Raw genomic sequence first — 26,824 nt, 5'->3', positions numbered from 1 at the left:
ATTATTATCTGGAACAAACAGTAAATTGTAAAAAATTCACTATTGAAACTTGGAAAAGTTTCCCTGTATTTCTCTTTAAATAATTAAAAGGTATAAAGACATATACACATACAATTTATACTTCCATCTGTTTTCCCAGCTTGGAAGCATAAGGGCTATGTGACATGTTACAAGTCACAACCTCTTTGGGTCTCAATTTTGTTGTATAAGAAACAAGAATTGTTGAATTAGATGATTTCTAAGGTTCCTTCAACTCAAATCCTGGGCTTAGAAAATAACCAAGTGTGAGGAAAAAGAGCCCCTAAAGAAAAAGAAAAAGTTATTATTTTCACTCTTAAATCTCCATTTGAAAGGTTTCAAATATATTAAATATGACTCCAGGAATGGGCATCATATAAATTTTCAAATGTTTAGCCAAAGCAAATGTCTTCTTTTGATTCATGCATAGCTTCTGAAGGATTCTAGGAGAATCCTTGAGTCCCAGGAGTATGCTCCATGTTCAAAACCATTTTAAACAATTCTTATGGCTTTGAAACAAAAGCAGGAAAATACTTTTTAATGTTTATTACAGTTGATATCGTCTATCTGTCTGTCTGTCTGTCTATCTATCTATCTATCTATCTATCTATCTATCTATCTATCTATCTATCTATCTATCTATCTTTCTACATCAATGCTTTCCTCACCAAATCCCACTTTTGCTTAATTAATATTATTATTAACTCCATTAGAGTATATGCATTATATTTTTCTTGGTATCACCCTCAGTACTTAATGCAGTACATTAAACATAATGGATGCTTAACAAATGTTTGTTTCATTTTAAAAGTAGAATATGGGTCCTGAAATGAACTAAAGAAGAGATTATGTAGAGGGAACATTTCAAGCGCGGTATGGAACGTGCTTTCACAAAAAATCCATCCTTTCATCCTTCATTTCCTCGGAGTGGTATACAAAAATGTTTTAAATGGTGATCCCCATTAGAAGCTTGAATAAAACCATCAGAAAGATATCATAGTAGACAGAGACCTTACAGGGCAAATGGAGGTTTTCACCTTGTCATTCTGACAGAAAGAGCCTGTAAGGCCATCTAGTTCATCTCCCTGATTTGAAAGATGAGGGAAAGGAAGCCCAAGGAAGTTAAATAACTCACCCAACATCACACAGGTGGCAGAAGGGGAATGAGGACTTGGGCTTTCTGGCTCAAAAGCTCTTTCCACTACCCCGTACTGCATCTCCAACCCTATATACTTTAAACACATGACGCACATATATTGACACCAACAAACAATTGAAATCTGACTATTAATTTGTCTTTAAAATTTTCCATTGAAATAACATCTTGGTGATATGATTTGTCTACAAAGTCCAAGTTGATTTATTGTGTTGAAAAAGAAAATGGCAATATTTTAACTCCATTTATACACCAAATTTAAAAAAGTTCCTGCTGACTCTTAGTTCAAGAAAAAGTTGGATGCAGCTGGGTGACTCAGTGGATTGAGAGCCAGGCCTAGAGATGGCAGGTCCAGGGTTCAAATCTGACCTCAGGCACTTCCCAGCTGTGTGACCCTGGGAAAGATACTTAGCCCCCATTGCCTAGCCCTTACCACTCTTCTGCCTTGGAATCAATACCTACTATTGATTCTAAGATGGAAGGTGAGGCTTTTGATTCCTGGTCATGCCAATTGGAGGACTTGAGATCAAATTCAAATATGGATGAGGAATGGTCCTGGCATCATCACCTTTACTGAGAGTCCTGCTTACTTTACAGCCAATCTATGGCTCATTTCACCATATAATTAAAATATTGGCCTCCAGCTCATTGAGACCATAACCAAGAAGAACACTTTAAGTGTAATATCTAAGTGGTAAGGGTTAACAATTAGGATTAGCAAGGGTTGTGACAGACAGTCTAGCATGGGGGACACGGGACCAAGCTCTGACATACACTACTCTTAGTGAGCAATTTAACTTCTCAACACAACTCTCTTAAAAAACAAGACATACAAGCTGGCGTTTTCCACACTGGGATTTTCCTGCATCTGTGAAATTATGAGACTGACTGGGTGAAGAGGGAGGCAGAAAGAGAAATGCTAGTAATCTTTTCATAAGGAATGTTTGTCAATATCACTTCCCCTTTAGTATTCCATACAGAAATAGAGAGGAAGCAAGTTATTTAAAGAATATAATAAATAAATAAATAAATAAAGAATTTTTCAAAATAAATACAAAATTATTCATAAATATTTTAACAGTCTACCCTCTGAGTAGTAAGCAAACTTATGCCATTTATAAGCGCAGCTTGGGTCATTAGGTGGATACCTAGCTCATAACTCAGGGTGGGTGAGTGGGCCAATGAGAACACACATTAAAATTTAAAGGGATCTAGGAATAACAGAGTTAAGCTTTTTGAAGAGTATTCCCTATCTCTGTTTTAGACAAATTCTTTTCTGATGTTTCCAAATTCAAAAATGACTTAGGGATAAATCTGGATTGACCTGGAATTCTAATTTGAATATTTTGCACAGTAGTCATTTTCTGCTAGCTTTCTAAGTCAGAGTGAGATGTGGGAAGTTCATAGCTGGTTATCTTTTTCCTCCAGTAACTAGAGATATCAATGATGAACATCACCCCTAAAGGCATTTTAACAAGATCTACTCTGAAACTACAAGTTTTAGACTGTCTTACCCATTTCATTTTAGGATTTAAAGTTTTAAATTAAAAGAAAAAGACTAAAAAAGTCCATTGGGTTCATGTGAATTCATGAAGCTATCCTACAAAATCCAAACCCTAATAAAGAGAAATCCAAAAGCTCTCTATTAGGGCAAAAGGAAGAAATGGGAAAGAGAGCCTTTGGAATAATTCTGCATCATTCTCTTGGTAATTCTGAATCTCACTGCTCTTGGTATTACTATCACAGAAACAAGTTCCATTATCTTAGCACTTGTCTGAGTTATCACTGAGTAAATCAAGGAGAAAAAGGGATTGCAATCATGATAACCCCATTCCATGTTTACAAGGAAAGAGAACTGAAACAAATAGCAGTTACCGCTTCAACTCTGTCAAGTTTTAAAATATGAATATTTTGTTCCTAGATCATAATCCTTCTCAGAGTCTCCAAGCTGAGATTTGAAAGTCAAAGTTTGATCACTGAACCCAAGGCTCGTGATGCCATATTATTTTTTATGATACTGATTTTTCATTCATAGTATCTGCTAAAAGACTCAAAATGTGTATTCCTCTAAATGTATATAAATCTCACCTGTGATTGACAAAGTTAGAACATTTCTGTCTAAATGAGAGAATAAATCTCTAACCACAAACACATCCAACTGGACTAGCAGCTACCTAAATGTGGATACCTTAATTTCATTTTCAGACAAGCAGTTGATTTACTCACAATTAGGGATTTTATTTTAAGTAACAGAGAAATAAATCAATGGAAGGATATGCAGGTGCAAAATTTGCATGAACAGAAAAGGAAGGAAGATCTGGTGGAGGCCCTGCTAAAATATAGTCCTTAAAGAGTCTTTATTTGAAAGCCAACATTCAGCACACACAACATATGTTCTTGGCTGTTTTTGCTATTTGACTAAAATGGTCTTGTGAAACTGACTTCAGGACTGCGCATGCTATAAATGTGTACCTTGCAGGTTAGCAGGCTGTTTTTAAAAGCAGTTTGGAAAATGTAACGAAGCCAACAATAATTGAGGGCAAATTAGATGAGATACAGGCCTCACTAGTAACAATTTGACACATCAAAGACCCGTCCTTAAGACCTGGGAACTTTAGGTACCTAAACAACAATGAGAATAAAACTCCACTTTTTTCTTGGTAAATATGAGAAAGAAATTAGTGCCAATAATTCATAGAAATGGAGAAGAATGCCTGAACTCTCTGTGGAACCCACCTCATATATTTATAACATTATTATTGCTCAAATAAACTGCACTAGCTTTCCTACTATGAAAAGTTAGCTGAAAGACATGTTTGCATTGATTAATATTAGGTAAATAGACATTCCTCATCATTTCCTTCTTTATTTAAGCAGAATTAATGAGAACTCACAAATAAAGCTTGCATTAGAGTATCAAATTCATGGTGTTTGCATTTGTCTATATCAGAGTATTCAGACTTCATAAGCAAATGCGGAGTAAGGGGTTTTCTGTTATTCTGTATGTTTTGCAAGCACCTGACCAGAAAGAACACTTTGAAATCTTTATGGAGTAGGAAAAATGGGAAGCATATTAGTCTAGGCAGTAAAATTGGGCTTTTTGTCATTTTTAATTGCTTGAATTCATAACCCAGTTTTGCTGAATCAAAAACTGGTTGGTACAGCTGACTCCAGCTATTTTTGCTTTCTGGCACTTTAAAAAAGTAACTTTTCACATAAGCACCGACAGTATTGTGGTGGGGGGATGACTGGGGGAAAGAAAGCTGAAATGCTCTAATATTGGTGTAGGAGAAGTCTGTTCAGCAAATAATGTGTGTAAAAAGTTTTACCAGTTTGAATCGTTGACTAATTATTAAATGAAATTGGTATATACATGTCTTGCAATGCTGTCTGGAAAAAATTTTTTTAAGAAATTGAATAGTTTTCAAGAATTACTTTTATTGATCTTATAGTTCAAACCAGTTAAAATGCATAAAAGTAAAAGGTGGCTGATATTATTCATCTACAGTTTACAATTGCATATAAAGCATGCAAATGTTGTGTTTGTGCTTAACAAGGAAGGAAAACAAATGAGCAAGAGGGCAAAAAGCAAATAAAATATTCCCATTATGAAGTTTTCAAATCTGAAGCACAATGTTTAGGTAAATTCAAAAGGCCCAAAGAACAAAGGCTTTACTTTCCTATTCTCCAAATTTGACTTTAAAACAAAACAAAACAAAAACAAAAACACCCAAGGCAGAGATTTAACTGCTTAGAAAGGATTTTAATCTGAGTTCTCTCTAAAGGTATAAGGCCATTAAACCAGAGCTCCTGGTCATAATTTTTAAACTTATGTCATACAGGTGTTTTGTAAAATAAATGCTAAAAATTACTTCTTGAGTCAAATAGCTATATCAATAATTCATGACTTTCCCTTTGCCCAAAGAATGCCAATTCACAAAGTCCATTTTTCTGAAATAGCATCTTTCTTCATTCAAAATCTAATGCAAGAAATTATAATTTGTGGTGAGATTTCCCACAATTCTATTTTCTAGTTTATTCCTATCATAATACTAACCAGATCTGATCAGTCTGTCATTAATTATGCTAAAAACAGTGTGGAATGAATAGGCTAAAATCACCATATATATGTATATATACAAGTGTATATATAAATCAAATGTGTCTCCTTAAAAATCAAGTGCCATTTTTAAAAGTACACAGTTTGCCCAATCTCCCACCATGATTGTTCCTAAAATTACCCCCCTTTGATCATGTCATTATTGTGATGGGAGAGTGAAATATTTGAATATCATTAGCTCATTATTTAAGGCCATATTGAATAATAATAATAATAACCACTAAATAAATAAGCTGGGAAGGAGAGAAAAATCATAGATCTAATCTCTGTGATAGTTAAATAATAAATGTACCCATTAATCAATATTCCATTAGTTAGCTCTCTTAAGGAAAAAGAAGCATAAAATGATAGAGCATTACACTTTAGAACATATAAGAATGAAGGCAAAATGTAAACATGGGGATCAAAAACCTTAGAGTCTATTGCACTGTAAATAAATGTGTATAATACTGTGATTTGTCTGAAGTTTCAGGGTCAGAAGAGAACTCTTCTAAAGCCTGGCTACTCTGTATCATTACTAAGTTACATCTTGGTCCATTTTAGGTGCTGTACCTATTTGTCAATAAGTTATTTAATAAACCTTCATTGTGGGAGAAATTTGAAGATTCATTTCTTTTCCTTGGATGAAAGTATGACGGGATGGCATCATTCAAAATAAATCCTTTTATATTCTACTTGATAATTCAAATGTCAAACACCAGCAATAAAAGTCAAGTTCAAATTTCTTTGCATACCATAAGCTATTAAAAAGGAAACTTAGATGTATACAGCATCATACTGTGTATAATCTTGCAGTATTCCAGTTACCAAGAAAAACAAAGCAAAACAAAACACCCTTCCAGATTTTCTTGCTCAGAATCTGCTCAAGGAAGCAATTTCCTTTTCCATAATCTGTGAGCAGTGAAATGTATCTAAAAGGTAAAAAAAAAATTTTCTTTCACATGAAGGAAAATATGATCACTACATATATTGGCTTAAGAAAAAGAGATGTAAACAAACAGCTGTTGCTGGATTTTCTTTTATTGCTTCCTGGAAGAAGAACCATTCTGTTCAAACTCTATCATTACTCAACTAAGAATAGAAGTTATGAAATAATTGTATGGTGTCTTTACAGATATGCTTTTCCTCTCATAGCTGTAAGTGACCAGATTCTTGAATGCGAAACTTTGACATCAAGCAAAGGGAATTGGGTTTGATGTTAAATATTTTACCTACAAACTAAACTTAAAACTGTCCAATTAAAAGTGAAATTAAGCAATCATATTGGGGTCTCTCACTTTAGTCATAATGATTTACTTAGGGTCTCCTAGAGGCATTCAAAAAGTGATAAAAGTATCCTAGACGTCAATGCAGATATCACTATCATCCACTAAATCCACTAAACTTTTCAGGTTGGATCAATTTTGTCCCCTTTCATTTAAGTTGATACTGATGAAAAACACATAGAAGTCCCTCACTAAAAGAATTAAGCTGAATCACTAGGTCTAGAGCACTCTGGAAATAAATACTAAACATTATAATCGAATGGTGAATTATTCTTTTCCTTCTTCCCAGTTTGTCTCTTTAATTGATAACTGTCAGATCACTCCGTCATTCAACAAAGGAAAGATTCTTTCTTCTCATTACCCTACAGCCTTTGGTCATATTTCCGATGCAATAAAATGGGACATAAGCTAATTTCACACGTGAAAGCATATTCCATAGCTATTCATTTAAATAATTATTATCATGGGAATAAGGTTAAAGCAATGAGATAAAAAAGATAAGTGGGTGTTCACATGCAAAGGTACTCTTCTCTTTGCATTATATATGTATGAGGAATGTATGTATATCTATCTATCTATATACATATGCATATACATATATACCCATACTCATGAACATAAAAATTATGCTACTTGCAATGAGCTGCCTACTAACTTTTGGGACAGTGGGATCAATCTGTCAATCCCTTTAAAGAGACCAGAGAATATTCAGAAATCATTCCTGATGTGACTTCTTTAATAATTCCTATAAATGCTTATTCATCTCTCAAAATAAAGTTAAATAGCTCTTCTCCGGTTCCAAAGTTCACACTAACTTCCAGGTACAGAGCAGGAACAATTAATCTAACTGCATCTTTCCAATCCTCTAAAACATCCCATCCCTCTCACTATCTATACCGACAAAATGCATCCACAGAGAAGCCTAAGTAGAGCCCTCCAGAGAGTTTTCCCCCCTTTAAAGATACCTACCGTAGCCTACTCACAAGCTGGAAACCCATCAGTACACTTCTAATGTTGCTTTAGTTTTCCCGATTCCATCAGTTTGTCAAATTCCTATTCTAATCACACAATCAGAAGGAACATACAAACACTAACCTCCTTGCATTAATGTTGGGCAGCCACTGAAGGCAGCTACACAATAACAGCAGCCAAACATGTCAATTTGCACTCTCCTCGCAGCCTCCTCCCCCCTCCCACCCGCTCCGGCCCCCTCCAGCAGCCCTGTCAGAGGGTTTAATGCCCGTGCCTCACATCATTTACAGAGGAAGCCTTTTCTCTCCTTCTCTCCCCCCACTATCTCTCTTCCTTAAATTGTTTAAAGCCTTCTTCTGCCTTACCTGAAGGGCATCTCCCACGACTGCAATTAGCTGCCAAGATTTCATTGTCGGCTGCAAAGTGCCTCCTGTTTCCTCACCAGGAGAACACAAGAGAAGTACGGGCAAACAGCAAACGGCACCCACGTGCTGGCAATATAAATGACTACAGACATCTGTCGTGCTCGCTCGCCGGGCGTTTGCTTCGTTCTGCTTTTCTGCCTGCCTCACAATGCTCGTGTATCAGGTGCTATAAGCACCTATAGCTGAGCCCCAGGGGGGAAAAAAAAGGAAAAGAAATGAAATAAACACACACACACACACACACACACACAGAGGGAGAGATGCGCACACACAAAAGGAGGGACACAAAAAGGGCTACGGATACAGTCACACACAAGCCAAGTTTCAAGGCTGGCTTGGTCTGAGTGAGATAATGCTCTCCAAATTGTATGTGTACATTTTCTTTGAAAGTATCTGATGATATGCAGCGCTATGGTGCATGGTCCCCACCCCCAATCTTTGCAAAGAGCAGTTGCCAGCACGGTGCTGGTCCCACTATCTCCTTTTCTCTCCCGCACGTGTCCCTTCCTTGTTCTTTCAAGCATTAAATATGTAGCACATGACAGAATAGGGCACCTTGCACAGTCCTCTGAGTCCACACTTGACAACCAATTTTAACTCACGAGAAATGAAATGTCTAAAGGCAGAATGTAAGCACTTCCAATTACTTACGCTACTCCTACATTATTCAAAATGTCTATGGGACAGTATTTATGACTTCCCATATGCTATTTCATATATATTGATATGAGATGGGAAAGCCATTCTGCTTTATTCCCCACGAGAGCTTTCATTTGAGTCACTGAACATTTATCCCAAGATTTTTTAAACTTTATTTTTTAAATAAAGAAAAATAATAATTATATACAAGTTTAGAAATAGCTTTCATCATTTTTTAGCCAATTAAAATATTGGACTGTATTTATACTGGAAAAAATGAAATAGTTAATCTTACAGACAACTTTCATGCTCTTTCTTTAAGAACGAATTGAACTTAATACTGGATTGAAAGGGATTTTTTTAACCCTGGAGAAATAGCACTGCAAAAATTTTGAACAGATAAAAATCAGAAAACAATTGACAGCAACTTCTAGCCATCATCAGTTCCAAATATTGATTGAATAATTAATCAGTTTAGGGAGAAAAATTCTATTATCTTCCAAAGTTTAAACTATTTTTGCCTTGCTAGCACAATAATGGGCTTATTTGCTGTTATTTCTACACATTTAAAATGAAAAATGCAAATATATAACTTCTATCTTCCTTCCTTCCTTCCTTCCTTCCTTCCTTCCTTCCTTCCTTTCTTTCTTTCTTTCTTTCTTTCTTTCTTTCTTTCTTTCTTTCTTCCTTTCTTCCTTTCTTCCTTTCTTTCTTTCTTCCTTTCTTCTGCCACATAAGCGTAATAATGAAATATCTCTTAAACTGTTGTGTCATCTTCTTGGACACATCTTTCAAGTCAAAGGAGTTTTATGCAACATATTAGCATACTATGTAGGTAAGCAGCTTTTAAAAATGATAATGAAGTGTCTTTCAAACATTTTTTAAAAGCATTTATTATACTTCCAGGTTCAAAGGAAGAGCTTTTACAAAAAATTCTTTTGGAAAGAGCCAATTCCTTACATAATTGTCATCCATCTTTGTCACACCTGGAAAGATGAAGAACATGGTTTTCTATGCATTAAATGTGCTTTTAAAATTATATTAGTGAAGGTCTAAATTTTCTCTCTGAGGCTTTCATAAAAGTTCATATTAAGTTCCCATTATGTCCTTTTCAAAGTAGTGGCCTGCATTTAAACAATACTCTGACTTTTTTTGTCAAAACTTAATTCAAAGTTTTGATGGACCAAAAAATAGTGGTAGTAATAGCACTGATAGTAGCAGTAAAAGTAGGAGTAAAATTAATAATATTGGTGTTAATACTTATGATCTTCAAGTTATGTGTATGAAAAAGTTTTCAAAAGAGAGATATAACAAAGATAGAAATCAAGTGGGAACAGAATCTAGCCAATATCATCAATATCTGTTCTGTATTCTATTGTTATTATACCAATCATACTTTTAGTCATTTTACAGAAAGTAAACTTACTTCCTAATAATTTTATTCCACTAAAAAAGACTTTAACTTGCCTGTATAGCAGTCTACTAGAATTATAAAAGAATATCAGAATATTAATTTGGTCCAGGACCATTTCTAACTGAACCCCATCAAAAAAGATAATGATGATAATAATGATAGCATCATATTTCTATGGTGTTTTAAGATTTTAAATATGATTTATGCATATTTTCTACTATTCCTATCCTCATTTTACAAATGAAAAAGCTAAGACTTAGGAAATGAAGTGATTTGCCTAAAATCATGTAACTAATGAATCTGCAGAGTAGGATTGGAACTAATATCTTCCTGACTATGTCCAGTGACTTCTCTACCATACAATGTTGGTCTTTGTTTAAACACATTTAATAAATAAAGGATATTCTCAAAAGCTGCTCTCTAATGCATGCTTTTCCTGTCCTCTAGCCATGACTTGCTATGGCAATGGGTATAAATATTCAAATAATCTTGGTTCAAAATTTGGGGTTTACTTTACATCAATTTCCAAATCAAATACAATGCTTCTAGCTTACCACATGTCTCAAATTATTCTTCCAATGAAATTATTTAATCAGAGAAAAGAAAGTCATTAAAAATAAACTCATATTCAGAGACGAGGCTGGCCTCCAGCCCCTCCTTTTCTACCTACAGACTAAACCACATCAAACTATGAATTTAGCCCTGTTGCTCCTATGCATTACAGCACATATGGACATTTAATTAGAGAGCATGACAACTCTGGCAGATGTTGCTAAACCTGTGTTATTCTTACAAATTGCAATTCTCTTGTGCAAGTGACACACAAAATAGTTAAACCTGTGCATATATTCACCTCAGAGGGGAAATAAATACTCCTACACTACTGTCGAGCTCATCTGTTGCTGTGGAATCCAATGCCATGGCAATAAGATTTTTTTTTCCCATTAAGCAAGCACAACAGAAATAAGTGAAGTTCCAACCAAGCAAGGCTAAGATGTAATTGACATGTGACAAAGGAACTCCATCATGATCCTATATTTCAGTATTGAAACATGGGTTCTCCCATATATCAGTTGGTTCTTTTTTTAATACTAGATGATAAATTCTTCCCCTGCCTACCCATTCCAATCAAGTTTTTGATTAAAAACATAATTCATAATTGAGTTGTATATTGGAATATATATATTACTTTATACAAAGTATATTAAGTCATTGGCATAAACATTATTACCCCCATTTTATAGATAAGAAACCTAAAGCTTCAATGCAATGAATTTATTTATTCAAGATTACTAGCCAATAGTGGATTTGGGACTCAAATATCATTTCTTCTAGTGAGAATTTTTTTTTCAATCATACCTGGTGATAGTTACTCTTTTTGGCTTTTGCAGGTAGAAGAACAATTAAGCTTTTTTAAGATGGCATGACTAACAAATGTTTGACTCAACAAAGGTGGAAACACCGATACTACAAATGAAAATATTATTGCTGAGTTTTCATGATCTTAATAATAAAAGTTATCAATAATATACTCAGAATTTTAAAACTAAAAAGAGACCTTAGAGATTATGTAGCACAAATATTTTGTAGCTGGGCCTCTTTCCCACCCAATGCCAAGAAAGGTACAGTGAATTGTCTAAGGTTACATAGTCAATAGTAGCTGAGCTAAGACTACCAGGGTCATCTGTATCCAACTCCTATATTCTTCTTACCAAAGCACAATGCTTAAATAGACCCAAATTTGAATAAGTCAAAATCAACATTCATTTACTTGTAATGGAATTTCAACACTTAAAAATTTAGAACTTGTAAAAACTAAAATATCATTTCCACTAACACTGTGTGGCATGGGTTGATGGTTGTTAGTCATGCCTCAAAAGGGATGGGGCAGGAACAAAAGCTACCAAAGTACAAATATATTTTTTCCAAAGCTATTTATAATTCACTTTTTTAAAATGAAGGGGGAAAACAAAATATATCAGTGAAATAGACTAGATGAGAAAGAATCAGAAATAATATAATTAAACAACTCAGCATTTGATTGACCCAAGAATATTTAGAGAAAAAGAGAAATTCTGAATAACTCAAGGAAAAACTGGAAAAGAGACAGAAATTAAATTTAGACTATTATCTTCTACCACATACTATAATAAGTACAAAACAGATTAATATTAATAATAAAGATCAATATTAAATTAGTACTAAATGTCACATGATAAAAATAAGATAAAATAGAAAAGAACAGACCAGACACCTTTCATGACTATGGCTAGGGGAAAACCCTTTAATGAACCAAGGAATAGAAATTATCACAAAAGATAAAAAAGATAATTTAGATAGAAATTTGAGAACACTTTTAAAAAATAGTGAAACTAGGATAAGAAGGGAAGTTGCTAACTGGAAAGAATTCTTTGCTTCAATTATCTCTGCTGATTCTCTGATATCCAAGATATACTGTTACTCAAATTTATAACACCAAGAGAGATTCCAGTGGGTCCAAGGATAGGATACTTTCAAAAGAATGAAAATTATTAACAGCCATATTAAAAACTCTTCTTAATCATGAATAATATGAAAAATGCAAATCAAATAAATTTAAGGATTCAATGGATACCCCATAATTTAGCAAAAATGACAAATGTGGGAAGAGTCCATGTTGGGAGGGATATGAAAAGATATTCCCATTAGTCCACTGCACATTGAGATGTGAATTGGCCTCTTTTAGACAATAATTTGGTATTGTTTTTAAATAGTGGACTAAAAGACAATACCTATTAATGTAAGCATATCAGTGGTAGGATATTGTAGACAGAAAGACTCATTCAAACAAAAATATTCATAGAAACACTTTTTTGTATTAGTAACATATTAGAAACAAAATAGAATGACAGACAATGGATTTAGTTTTAGAAAATATCATAGAAATTAGGTCATCCTATCTATATTTTATAGCTGTGGAAACTGAGGTCAAGAGAAGTTTTATGACTTGACAAGCATCACAGAGTATTAACTAGAATAAGAGAATCTAGATTTGAGTTTGAATCTTCTGAATTGTCCACTAATAAAGAGATGGTATATGAATGCAATGTAATATCACTATATTTATGCAATAAAATAATGAATATAAAGTATCGAGAAAAAGAGAGGAAAAATAACATGAGTCCATACAAAGTCAAGTAAAGAAACAAGAAATGAATAACTACAAAAGATAAATGGAAAGAACAAAAAAAAGGAATGTAAAAAAAAGAATGCTGAATAATTATGACAAGATAACTCTTTTCTACTTTGCAGAGGTGGGAGAACATGGATATAGACTAACAAAAATAGCAACCATAATAACTAATATTTACTTAGTAAAGCACTTTACAAAGAGTATCTTAATTAATCTTCACAAAAACCCTTAGAGAAAGATATTATTATTGTTCTCATTTAATAGAAGAGGAAAAGGGAGCAGATTTGAGATTAAGTGATTTACCCAGAGTCAAATCACTAGTGTCTGAAGCTAGATATGAACTCAGGCTGATTTTCAGCACTCTAACCTCTAACCAAATTAACCACACTCTAAAATAGCTGTGTGCCATTTTATATACTGTCAGAAAAGGTTAATATATTAGTTGGTCATTCCAAGTTGCTTTTTTCCTCCTATTTTATTTTTTGTGGCTCTCTGTGTAGAGAATGGAGAGGGATATAATTATAAATAAAGGTTATATAAAACCAAAATATAAACCACTAAATTAATAATGAAAAAAATATTCTCAGGTTAAAAATTTGTGTGCAAATCACCCTGAAAATATTTGTCTACAGTCATTTTGTTGTTTTATTATCTTTGGTCACATTTAATTTTTTTGAGATATCACAAACTATTGCCTATATGAAGTTTTTTCTGGACGTTCAGGTTTTACCACTCTATCTCTTGAAATGATTTTGTATTACTGTGCTTTTAAGTAATGAAGATACTAACAGTTGCTATTACATTGTCCTTCAAAATTTATGTCCAATTGATCACATATGGGATTTCATTTGTGCCTTACCAAAAAACTAGTGAGTGAGTTATTAGAGGTATTATTAACCCTATTTTGGCAATAAGAAAACGGAGGCTTAGGGAAGCTGTAATTAACCATTTAGTCTTACAAGCAAGTGTTAGGAAAACCTGGAGACAGAGGAAGCAAGTTCAGATCGTGACACTATCATTTGTGTGGTGTTGGGAAATCCCTGAATCCTTCTGAGGCTTGTCAATAAAAAAAGAGGCAAGATCTGAACTTTTATCTTTCTGACTTCAATCATAACATTCTATGCACTATAACACAGTGACTCCCTCCATGCTTCTTTTAAATCCTTCGCATATGCCTCATCCCTAACAGAATATAAGCTATCCAAGGGCTGGGTCTATTTTTTCTGTCTTTTAATTCTCTATACCTAGCACAATTTTCACTTAATAGTCATAGAATAAATGGCGAATTGAAAATGGAATACGAAAGATGCTAACATTTTTTTCTTTTAGAATTCATTTCATCATTAACAGAATTAAGTAACCAGTGTCTATGTATCATTAAGAGAGTCTAACATTTCTGGAAACTTTAGCATATAATTGCTTCTTCATGGAAAATTCTAAGTCTTGATGCATTAAAGATCTTTGTGAAAAATCAATGTTCTCCTTGAAGAAAAATGCAGCATAGATTATCCTTTCTGCTGGAAGTTATGGTAATGATCTTAGATGTACCTCACAATAAAGTAACATTCCATCTTTATAGTTTCAGAAAACACTTTCCACTAGAAAGAGGAACAACAGTCTTAATTGGAAAGTCATTTTGTGTACTGAGCACATGGGGCCTCTGCATGGCTGGAACATCAGAACCCAAAAGAGCACTTCCTACCTAACATCTGATAATCCAACTGTATCATTAAAGGTGAGCTTAAGAAAGCATATTCAGAGGAGAAATCATATGATTTATGATGGCCCTGCTGTGACTACATTCCTAAATGGATTCCATTAACTCTACACTGGGCTGTGGTAACTGACCAAAATTCTAAGAAAAAGACGTATAAATCACCCAAAGAATATCAGAATTTAGCCCAAATCTTCCACACAAATGTACAAAGAGGTAAGTCCCTAGTACCAGGAAAATTTAATGAATATTCTTTAAGAAAGAGACTCATCGCAAGCCAATATTGGGTCTGTTTAAATCATATGATCTCTGTCTGCTCATAAAAATTTAAAAGTCCAGCTAGATTCAGAACAGACACAATCAAAAGAGGAGGGATCAAGAGAAGCAAGGCATATTACAACTTCCAAAAATAATAATTAAATCCACTTTCCTCCTCCATATATATTTCTAGTATGGCACCCTTTTCCTTTTACCTGTAGTACTTCCCCTCGCCCCCAACAAGACCATTCGAGATTCACAATGTGGAGAAAATCCAGGAGTGGAAAACAAAAGTGGTAACAGCAAGCAATTTAAACTTAAGCTTATTTAACCTAAGTGGTTTGGTTGCTGCCCATTTTATCTTAATTGCCTTTTAAACTAAAATCAATGTTAAATTACCTGAACAACAGCTTCCGCACAATTGTGAAACTAAAATTCTTAAATGTCTGCCTAAAAACATTTAGCTCTGGTTTAGTTAATTTACAGAAGAAAATGCCACAAAATGTCCCACCCTTAAAACTGGGTGCTTAATTACAGAGTAGAGGTTCTAAAAGCCACCCTATTGTTTGCTCTGTGATGAGGATTCTGAAGTGGAGTTGTAGGGCCACTGCCTAAAATGGGAAAACAAAGGAAGGTTGATTTTGAGCTGCACTAGTGATTCATAATGAAAGGAGGCTGCATCTTTTGGTTAATGAATACTGGATTTGGTACCTGGAGCACTGGGAGTGTTGCTCAACTTAGTCACTAATACTTAAACCCTCGGAAATTCACTTAACTTGTCTGGGTTTTTCTTTTCTCAGTTGCAAATTATTTGGTGAATATTAATATCTCTTATTGCATCATCATATAATTATTAGGCTTTCTACTTTATTAGGACCCATATTTCCTCAAATATGGGGGTGGAGGATGGCTGTGTTAATGCAGCACTTTCTTTTTCTCAATGACATTATTTGGGAGTACTCTAAATTTCTAAAGGGGCCAGTTGTTTAGATGAATTGACTTGAGAGTTGTTTTTACCCAAACCTCCACTATTGAAAATTATCAATTACTGAGTTGGGGAAGCAAAGCCACCAGGTGGCTCCATCCCCAAGGACTGAATTGGTCTAGATTTAGTTCAATATAAAGCTTCCAGGTTATAATGAATAAACTTTCCACTATTAAATATTTAAGGATGGGCAGATGAAAGTGATGTTACAACTTAACAGACAAGGACATTCTTGTGTTTGATGAAAAATAACACAGTGCTAATGAAAATAAAGAAACTTACTTTCTTCCTGGTATATGCATCTAGCATATGAGTAAGACCACCAAGAATTTGTCTTACGTGATTACCAGTCAACTTTGTTCTAATTCCTGTGGACACCATTGGTACTCCCTTGCTAGAAAATTGTGCTATCTTCCTCTCAGCCACTAAGTGAAGGCAAAACCTTCCTCTGAAAAAGGCAGAATTAGAAAGTAAAAGTATAGATAAGAAGTTTGACCTGAGGATTAAATTTGGATTTCTGAACATTTTAAAATTTAAGAACAATGGGTTCTTGGTTATGGAAGAAAGATACTAAAAAAGGGCTAATAAAGAACAATTTGCTTTATTTGTTCTTGGTACCTAAACCAGGGAGAGTCAGAACAGAGAAAGAAAACTATAAGCCAATATTCCCAATAAATAATAATATGAAAAAATATTAATGAAATAGTTAAAACATTTTCACACAGATTGTATAGCTTTGACCAGATTGGATTCATGCCAGAATGGAGGTTTTGCTAAATATTCAGAAATACTGCAAACTTAGGAAATCATGTTAATGACTGGAAGAAAAAAGAATCTTATGATTATATTTAAAAAGGTTCAAAAAAGGTTCAAAACAAGCTTTTGAAAAACAGAACATACATTTCTGTTAAAAACATGAGAAAACATAAGAATAAATGAACCTTTCATTTCATAAGAGCTATCTAAAATGAAGAGCCAGTTTTATATAATGCTAATTTTTCTAGATATTGTAAGAAGAGTAAATAAAGGATGTCTGTTATTACCACTACCATTTGAAATCCTGCTATATCTGTCAGTTACAGAAAAAGAACAAGATAAAGAAATTGAAGTAATATGTATGAGCAAAGAGAAAACAAAATCACTGCTTTTGACAAAAAATAAGACTGTCTACTTGGAGAATCCTAGAGAGATAATGAAAGTTAATGAAACAGTAACCAGCAAAATTTCAGGATTTAATGGATCCACATAAGTCATCAAAATTTATGTATATTATTAGGAAAATCTGGCAAGAAGATATAGAAAGATAAAATTTGTTTGACATAATTACAGAATTTTAAAAAAAATAGAGCATATCTAAGTAAACATTTACACACACACCTACTGAGAATTTATGTGAATGACTACAAATTACTGTTTAAAGATAGACAAACCTAAATAATTAGGATATTTATTGCTCATGTATAAAAACATGCAAACCACTTATATTTTTATTTTCTAGAACTTTCCAAATTTTCAATTTTTTTTTTTGGTTAACTACAGGAAATTGAAACAGCAGATGCCAATTGGGTTAGGTATTGAACAAAAACTGCTTATGAAAATTGGGAAATAGTATAACGGAAATTAGGATCAAACAAAATCTCATACCAAATTCAAAGATAAGCTCTAAATGGATATAGTTAATATGATGGACATATATAAAGGGATATGTCACAAAAAGATTCATGAAATAAGGATTTGATTTTGTGGATAATGAAGAATTGATATGCAAACTTGGGAGACAGAAGACTTTAAAAGGTAGAAATTATAATTTTTATTAGATAATTTTTTAATTTAAATTAATTCATTTAGTCAACTTATAACATCATTTCTTGGTTACAAGAATCATATTTTTCCCTTCCTCTCCTCCCCCCACCCTTCCCGTAGCTGACGTGCAATTCCACTGGGTATTACATGTGTCCTTGTTCAGAACCCATTTCCATGTTGTTGGTGTTTGCACTAGGATGTTCATTTATAGTCTATATCCCCAATCATATCCTCCTCAACCCAGGTATTCAAGCAGTTGTTTTTCTTCTGTGTTTCTGCTCCCACAGTTTTTCTTCTGTGTGTGAATAGTATTCTTTTTCGAGATCCCTCCGGGTTGTTCAGGGTCACTGCATTTCCACTAATGGTGAAGTCCATTACATTTGGTTGTACCACAGTGTATCAGTTTCTGTGTACAAAGTTCTCCTGGTTCTGCTCTAGATAAATTTTTATTTTTGCACAAGTAATCCAACAGATTTAAATTAGGTTGAAAACAATTAAATGGGGAAATTCTTTTCAATATTTTTCTGATAAAAGTCTCATGTATGAGATATATAAGGAACTAGTTCAATTTTAGAAGAATGAGTCATTTCCCAATTGATGATTGTCAAAGGATATAGATGAGCAATTTTTAAAAAATCATATTGACCACGAGATGAAAATACTCTTCAAATCACCAAGAATTTGAAAAATGCAAATTAATGAAACTCTGAAGTTCTGCCTCATCCCAATAAGACTAACAATGCTAAAAGAATATTAAGTAACAAATGTTGGAAGTGCTGCAAGAAAATAGGTATATTAAAACATTGTTAAAGAAGCAACAAATTGACATAGCCACTATGGAAAATAATTTACAATTATGTTTTAAAAGTCAATATTTTGTGCATATACTTTGACTCAGAAATATCATTTTTATATCCATACCCAAAATAGAGCAGAGAGAGGAATATAACCAATATATACAATGTTGTAGATTATATTGTGTTATATATAAGATAAAGTAAATAACTAAAAAAATTTTAAAGGGATAGTTGGGTAATTAAGGAGAGAGGGATTTTATGTCATCTACTCTAACTACCTCAATTTTATAAATAAAAAGAGTAAGGAGGAGGAAATGGCAAACCAATTTGGTATCCTTACCAAGAAAGCCTCAAAATGCAGTCTAGAAGAGTTGGACAGGACTGAAATGACTGAACACCACCACCAATTCTTGAGACTATCTAAATCCAAACTCCATTTCCTGGTCATTGCTCCTGCACATGGATTTTGTCCCCTTATAACAATATATGATTTCACTTCACTTATGTACTTGAATTCCTAGTGCTTAGGACAGCATCTGCCAATAAAAGATGGTTCATAAATTGCTTTCTGGCTGATAGATTATGTTTATAAGAAGGTATCTGTGATTTTGACTTAGATCAAATAGTTGCATTGTAAACTTGAAATGTCATAAGGAAATATTTTCCTTTAAACAATATGTTTAAGCAATACAATGATCCAGCACAATTCTGAGGGACTTATGAAAAAGAACACTATTCACCTCCAGAGAAAGAACTGCTGGGTTGGAATGCAGATGAAAACATATGATTTATCACTTTATTTCTCTGAATATATGTTTTGGGGTTTGGTTTTTTTTAATAAGATTATTCAAGTACAAAAAAGAGTAATATGGAAATATGATTACATGATAATACATGTATAACACAGATTGAATTGTTTGTCAACTCTAGTAGAAGGGGAGGAAAGAGGGGAGGGAGACAATTTGAATCATTTAACTTTGGAAAACTTATGTGGAAATTTGTTATTAAAATAAATAATAAAAGTTGTTTAATGTTAATTTCATGTGAACTAAACACGTTGACCTACAAAGAGTAGAAAGAGGACTATTTAAGGAACTACTATTTCTATAAAATATGGTTTGTTTTTTAAGATGTACATATAGATTTTTATATATACATTTGTTTACCTATGTATATATTTATATACACACACATTAAAAAACAAACCAATTTAACAATCCTCTCTTTGTGCCCCCTATCCTTCTTTTTGTTTTAATCTATGAATTTCCTTTTTTAAAAGTCATTTAAGAAAAAGTGTCCCTTGTGGATAAAGTAATGAACTATTACTTGATGCATGACCAAACACAATTCTCTTAACCTCTATTAGTCTCAGTTTCCCCATCTATAAAATGAAGAAGTTCTTTTTTATGATCTGTTTTTCTTTTCCTTTAAATCTCATAATCCCATTCTGATGCTCCTGAAATAGAAGTTCAGTAGGTCCTTCTTGTTGCAAAATTGTTTTTCATTTGTGTCTGACTCTGGTATTTTTTCATAATGTCTTGGCAAAAACTCAGGAGTAGTTAGTCATTTCCTTCTTCAACTCATTTTACATATGAGGAACCCAAACAAACATGGATAAATGACTTGTGACCTGAGGCTGAATTTGAACTCAGATTTCCCTGACTCCAAGTCCAGTGCTCTATCCACTTTTATATATATATATGTATACATATATATATATATATATATATGCTTAGAGACTTGCCTGAGGGGGAAAAAGGAAGAATAAAAGTATCTCCAGCAATTTTTCAAATAATATTCTTGGCCTATATCCTGCTTAGTTTTGAAAGTGAATTTAACTTTACCCATGTAGGAAAAACCTAATATTCTTTAAAACAATAAAAAATGGAGTTTAAAGAAGTCCTTAAGTTGAGCTCACAAAAGTTACTGCTATAAAAAGCACCTCAGAAAGTTTCCTTTCAAGTTCCTTGGCTTAAATGGACAATACAGAAAGAGCTGTAACTAGAACAAAGTAACCAACCGAGGCTTGTCCTGGAATTTCTACAACACCAACAGGCCCCTCACTCTTCCAAGGTCTTGTCTCAGTGGGGCTGGTAATCTGGGATCTCTGTCTCTCCCCAAAAGGAGAGTGTCTCATGTTTCTCTTCCCCAAATGACCACATTTCCCCAGATATGAAGTCTCCTTGCACTACCACCAAGCAAAGCAGAATTAGTATTGAAAAGTAAATTTAGGGGTATTTTGTTATTGATTCTTACCCTGAAAAATTTTAGACAGAGTTTGCCTTGGGCACTGGAATTCACACAACATAGCTTGATGCTCTGTCTATGCCCCATACCTGGAACACTCTCTCATCTCTGCTCCTACTACTGGCTTCTCTGGCTTCCTAACAAAAACCACATCTTCTACAGGAAGTCTTCCCCAACTCTTCCTAAGTCCAGTGCCTTCCCTCTTTTAATCATTTTTCATGCTGTCCTGTATTTGGCTTGCTTTGTATACACTCGCTTGCTTGCTGTCTCCTATGTTAAACTCTAAATTCCTTGAGGCAGGGATTGTCTTCTGCCTTTTTTTGTGTGTCCTCACCACTTAGCACAGTGTTTGTCACAGAGTAAGTGCTTAATAATTACTTCTTAAATAAATGAATAACTACAGAATTAACAAAAAAAATATATATCCAGGACATCCAGCAATTATGGAGAAAGTAATTAATAGTTTAAAACATAATCCAATATCTGTTATAATCTAAGCAGGCTATGGATGACCTGCTTTTCCCACTAATAACCTTTATATTATGAATGTAGTTTGGGAGTCAGATGTCAGATAAGATGCTCCTTTGCCAAGGTACACAGCTAAGTGGCAGGATGGACAGAGTTCTAGCCCTGAAGTCAGTAAGATCTGAGTCCAAATCTAACCTCAGACACTTACTTTGTAGCTTTAGGCAAGTCACTTAACCTCTGTTTATCTCAGTTTCCTCATCTGTAAAATGGGGATCATACTAGTACCTGCCTCCCTGGGTTGATGTGAAGATCAAATGAGATCATAATCATAGAGCATTTAGCACCAAGTCTAACACATAGCATTCTATACATGTTGGCTATCATTAATATTATTATTATTTAAATAAAATTACATCCTTTGGTCTTTCAACAAATATAATTGCTCTGCCTTAACCCTTCAGATAACAAAAATTTGATATTAAACATCTGGAAAGATCTTCCAACTTCTCCACGGTGATTTTTTTTCCTTTCACATGAATGATTGGACAATTACCGAAAACTTCTAAGAGAAAAACTCATTAGCATAGCAGCTAATACTTTGGAAAAAAATGCAGATTTTGAGCACGATGATGTGGTTTCAGATCTTGACTTCCTGCTACTTATTAACTCTGTCACCATGAGCAAATGACAACCTTTCTGGACCTTCTTTCCTATATCTTTAACACCTGTAAAATGAAAGAATTAGACTTGGCCTCTGAAGACCCTTCCAGCTCTAAATTTTTGTTACTAAAATCCAAATATGAAGTTTATTTGATCTAGTTCTCAGCAATTTTCAGAAAATGCAATATAGTCACAATCAACATGGCAGGGTCAAAATCTTTCTGCCACAGCTTTTCCCTGCCCTTCAGTCTAGCCAGGTCTTACTAAAGCCATCTTCTATTACTGATTTTCTCTTAAAGGGTTTACACAGATTTAGATATCTCTTTGGAAAGTCACCAGACCAACTATTTAACAAGTGCCTACTATGTGCCAGGGACTATTCTCAGTATAGGTAATACAAAGAAAGGCATGTCTTGTGCCATAAGAAATGACAAGATAATCACAAAAAAAACCCAAACCTGGAAAGACATATGAAGTGTTATACAAAGAACCAGGAGAACACTGTACAAAGTGATGACAATCACATATGATGATCAACTGTGAATGACAATTATTATCAACAAGGCAAGGATATAGGATGATTCCAAGGGACTCACAATGAAAAAAGGATATCCACTGTCATAGAAGGAATAGACAAGGTCAATGCAAATTGAAACATATGATTCTTTATTTCCTTCATGAATTTTTCTCTAGTTTAAGTCAGCAATATGTTTTGTTTCATAACATGAGGAATATGGAAATATGTATTATATGACGATATATGTACAATCTATGTCATATCACCTGCCTTCTTGAGGAGGAAGGAGTGAAGAGGAAGAGAGGAAACATGGATTGCAAAATATCTGAAAAGGGATAGTAAGAAATTATATCATAAAATTTTACTAAAATTAAAAAAGAAGTCCCTTGAAGGAATGATTGTATTTTCCCTTTCTTTGTATTCTGGGAACTTAGCCCTATATCTACTAGGAGAGGACAACATTCAAACAACCACTAAGAGAAAAAAAAGATATATGACAAATAAAATGAAGATTATTATAGAGGGGAGGCAGTAACATTAAGAGGAATTCAAATGGAAAGGTTTCTGGGTAACTAAGTGATGGCAGGGCATAGAGCATCAGCCCTGGCATCAGGAAGATGAGTCTTTCTGAGTTCAAACTCAGCATCAGATACTTAATGGTTGTGTGAGCCTGAGCAAGCCACTTAACCTTGTTGGCCTCAGTTACCTCATCTGTAAAATGAGAAAGAGAAGGAACCAGCAAGCCATTCTAGTATCTTTGCCAGGAAAGTCCCAAATGGGGCCAAGAAGAATCAGAAATCATTAAAAACAACCGAACAAGAAAAGGCTACCAAGACAAGGGGTGCTTTTATCTGAGATTCGAAGGAAGGCAGAGAAGTCAGGAAGCAGAAATAAGGAGAAAGAGAATTCCAGGCAGTAGAATAAACTAATGAAAATACACACCGCAAAGAGATGGCATGTCCTGTGAAGAAAAGACTAAGAAGGCAGAAGTTGCTGGATCCTAGAGTATGTGGAGGAGAGTAAGGAGAAAGAAGACTGGAAAAATAGGATGGGGGTAGTTGGTAAATGGCTTTAAAAGCCAAAAAAAAGTAAAAAAATAAAAAAGTAAAAATAATAATTAAATACTGAAACAATATTAGTAATAGTCTAACCAAAAAGAAAGAGAAAGAAGGGCAAAGAAGCAATACTCTTTCATAAACTTCTGCCCATTGTTCTTTACCCTTTATCCAAGATTCTCCTTAATCTCTGGGAACTTGTGCTATTTGGCATTGCTATGGAAAATGAGAATTCCTCTTGGCTCTCATCCAATCTCAGCTTTCCCTATTGAAAGCCACTACAAACAGCTTAACAAAGCCTAATTAAATGCACCGAACAACTCAAATATCCATATAATTACCACAAAGCTTACATAATTACATACATTCTTTTACCAGTTGATTATTTTTTCCTCAAATAAATGGAAAGATGTGTGAAACAGAACCTCCCTTCCTGCTCTATCATTGCCCTGAGTTTATCTGATTAATCTGAAGATTGTATTGGAAATGCTGCAATTAAACATTTCAATCAAGTGGAATTAGGTTATGAAATATCTTTTTTTTAAAAGAAAACTTTCGATTTCTGACAGAGTAAATAAGTCTTGAAGTGCAAAAGTTAAAGCTGATTATTTCTATTTTCCCTTAGATTGCTAGACATTATGGATGAATTGTCAGTCTTTAAATAGATCATAAGCATACTGATAAAGAAAAATGATAAAAGAAAGCCTTTAGAATAAGACTTATAGGTCAATGGTTCTACCAGATATATAGTATTTCTCTATCCTAGGAGTCCTTCACTTTGAAATGGATTGCATAACTTTAAATCTTTACTATATTTCTCAATGCACCCAAAATAAAAGGAAGAAACTAAGGGTTTCCATTTTTCTAAGCCTATGATTCCAGATTACACACACACACACACACACACACACACACACACACACACACACACACACACACACACGGATATGCATATTAGGTATATACATAACATAAACATATATACATAAACATATGCAATATGTTTTTTGCAAGATGATTAAAAATAAAGAGTTAAGAAAATAGCATCAAACCTTAGTTTTAAAATATTTTTGGTTTTGTATTGCTTCATTTTTTGTCTCCATCCTATGATTTGATTGGCACAGAGAAGACCAATGTGCAAATGCTCTACCTTTGAGGATGACCAACTCAACCTGATCTTAGAGTTGAATACCCAGAGAGTTGGCTGGGGAAAGTTGTCAAACATTCTACTGACACCCAATTGAAATATAAATATTTAGAAAAACAAAAAACACAATAAAAGGAACATAATATCAGTCTGTGGTTTTCTAATTCATTAGGCAACCTGAAGGTATGCTTATATATAGTTTAGTGGTCTGCATTTCTATTTCAGTTTGATAATAGCAGACTAGAACACTGAAAGTGACCTCCCTAGGAGGATACTAGTAATAAATGTCTGAGGATAGATTTGAATTAAAAACTTCTGAATCCTGAGTTCTGTACATTGGGTCACCTTATCTGTCTTTAAAGGCTCATTTCCATTTTCCTGGATTTATTGTTTATGTCCAATTAACATATACATGGGGGACAGCTAGGTGGCTCAGTGGATTGAGAGCCAGACCTAGAGAATGGAGGTTCTGGATTCAAAACTAACCTCAAACACTTCCCTGCTGTGTATCCCTGGGCAAGTCACTCATTCCTCGTTGCCTACCCCTTACCATTTTTCTGCTTTAGAACCAATACACAGTATTGATTCTAAGATGGCAGGTAAAGATTATATATATATATATATATATATAGTTTCCTTTATTAGAATGTAAGGTCTTTGAAGGCAGGCACTATTTTTTCTTCTTCTTTGTATTTTTAAGTCTTAGCACAGTACCTGGCACACAGAAGGAAAATTTTAAAATGTTATTGGACTGATTAGTACACAGTATGTGATTAATAAATGTTTGTGGGTTGATTAGTTTAAAGAGGGAAAAAATCTCTATCAATAAGGACTGTCTTTTTTAGATAGAAAAGCTAGGAAAATAAATTACCCAGTAGGTGCTCAGTAAATTCTTGTTGAATTAAATCATTTGGATGCTATTTTGCAATTTGGATCATTTGAGCTACTTTAATAAATAAAGGATGATTTGTAATTATAGCCAAGTACTGAATACAGATGAAATGTTATGCTCTCTCCACAATTCTGTCTTCCAGGCTCCAAAGCAATGGAATAAACTTAGCATCTTTGTTGAAGGAAGAGATTTGATCACATTATCATAGAACTATTAGGCTGACAACTTGAAAAATGTACAGTTTTTTTCCTAGGGAACCAATGGATTTATAAATGTATTACAGGATAGTGTCTAAGGGATAGGATAGGCTATACTATTGGGCAGAGCGTGGGGCTTGGAGTCAGGGAGATCTGGATTTGAATTCAGCCCCACAGATATCTGGTTCCTGATCGTGGGCAAGTCATTTATCCTCTGTCTTTCATTTTCCTTATCAATAAATTGGGGGGAATAATAGCACTTGCCTGGAAGGATGGTTCTGAGGATCAGGTGAAATTGAATTTGTAAACTCTTTTGCAAAGCTTCGCTATGTAATATTAGCTATTGTTTTGATGATTTTGCTGTGTGTTTGGGGAGTGATGTCCTATATAAGGAAAACTGGGCAAGGAAAAGGATGTTTGGAAGGAAAGATGTTCCAGGTCTAGAGAAAAGGGATAATGTGAAGCTCAAAAAAAAAAAAATGAATGTAAATCAGTGGTATGAAGCTCGAACAGAAGGGGGTGCACTAAACTATACATATGGATCCTTGCAGCTACATACTGAGTTAGTTTTCAAATGAAATGTTCTTTATGTTTCATTGTGTTTTTATTTATTTTGTTAAATATTTCCCAATTATATTTCAGTGTAGTTTAGGCCTCACTTGATGTGTTTATGGCTGGCAGTGTTTGACACTTCTGATGTAAAGCACTTTGCAAACCTTAAAGCCTATGCAATTCCACGTATTATGATTTTTATTATTAGCTTATAATCACCAAGTCTGATGATGACTTCATTCCCTGCGCTCCTGCTGAGCTCAAATAATGCTTAGAGAGCAATACAGGGGTGTGCTGGGAAATGTTTAACAACCCATATGGAAGGGAGGATGGGGAACGTATACATAAACA

At 34.0% G+C, this 26,824-nt stretch overlaps 1 protein-coding gene across 25 annotated transcripts in view; it reads right to left on the bottom strand.

Moving 5' to 3' along the window:
* Window positions 1–26,824, bottom strand: part of RBFOX1 (RNA binding fox-1 homolog 1) — a 2,817,840-nt gene that overhangs the window by 1,251,173 nt on the left and 1,539,843 nt on the right. For 2 of the 25 annotated variants that reach the window (XM_056804046.1, XM_056804045.1), the window contains exon 1: window positions 7,897–11,068. The exons of 17 other annotated variants lie outside the window; for them this stretch is intronic. In XM_056804046.1, coding sequence (XP_056660024.1) covers window positions 7,897–7,941 — 45 coding nt within the window. In that variant the 5' untranslated portion in view covers window positions 7,942–11,068. Of the gene's footprint in view, window positions 1–7,896; window positions 11,069–26,824 lie in introns of those variants that run through there. 6 more of the 25 variants (XM_056804044.1, XM_056804043.1, XM_056804057.1 and 3 more) reach the window with 5 other exon arrangements.

The sequence above is a fragment of the Monodelphis domestica genome, chromosome 7, assembly GCF_027887165.1.
Source record: "Monodelphis domestica isolate mMonDom1 chromosome 7, mMonDom1.pri, whole genome shotgun sequence".
Taxonomy (NCBI): Eukaryota; Metazoa; Chordata; class Mammalia; order Didelphimorphia; family Didelphidae; genus Monodelphis; species Monodelphis domestica.
Note: the sequence above shows the minus strand (reverse complement) of the source record. Positions and strands in the feature narration are given on the sequence as shown.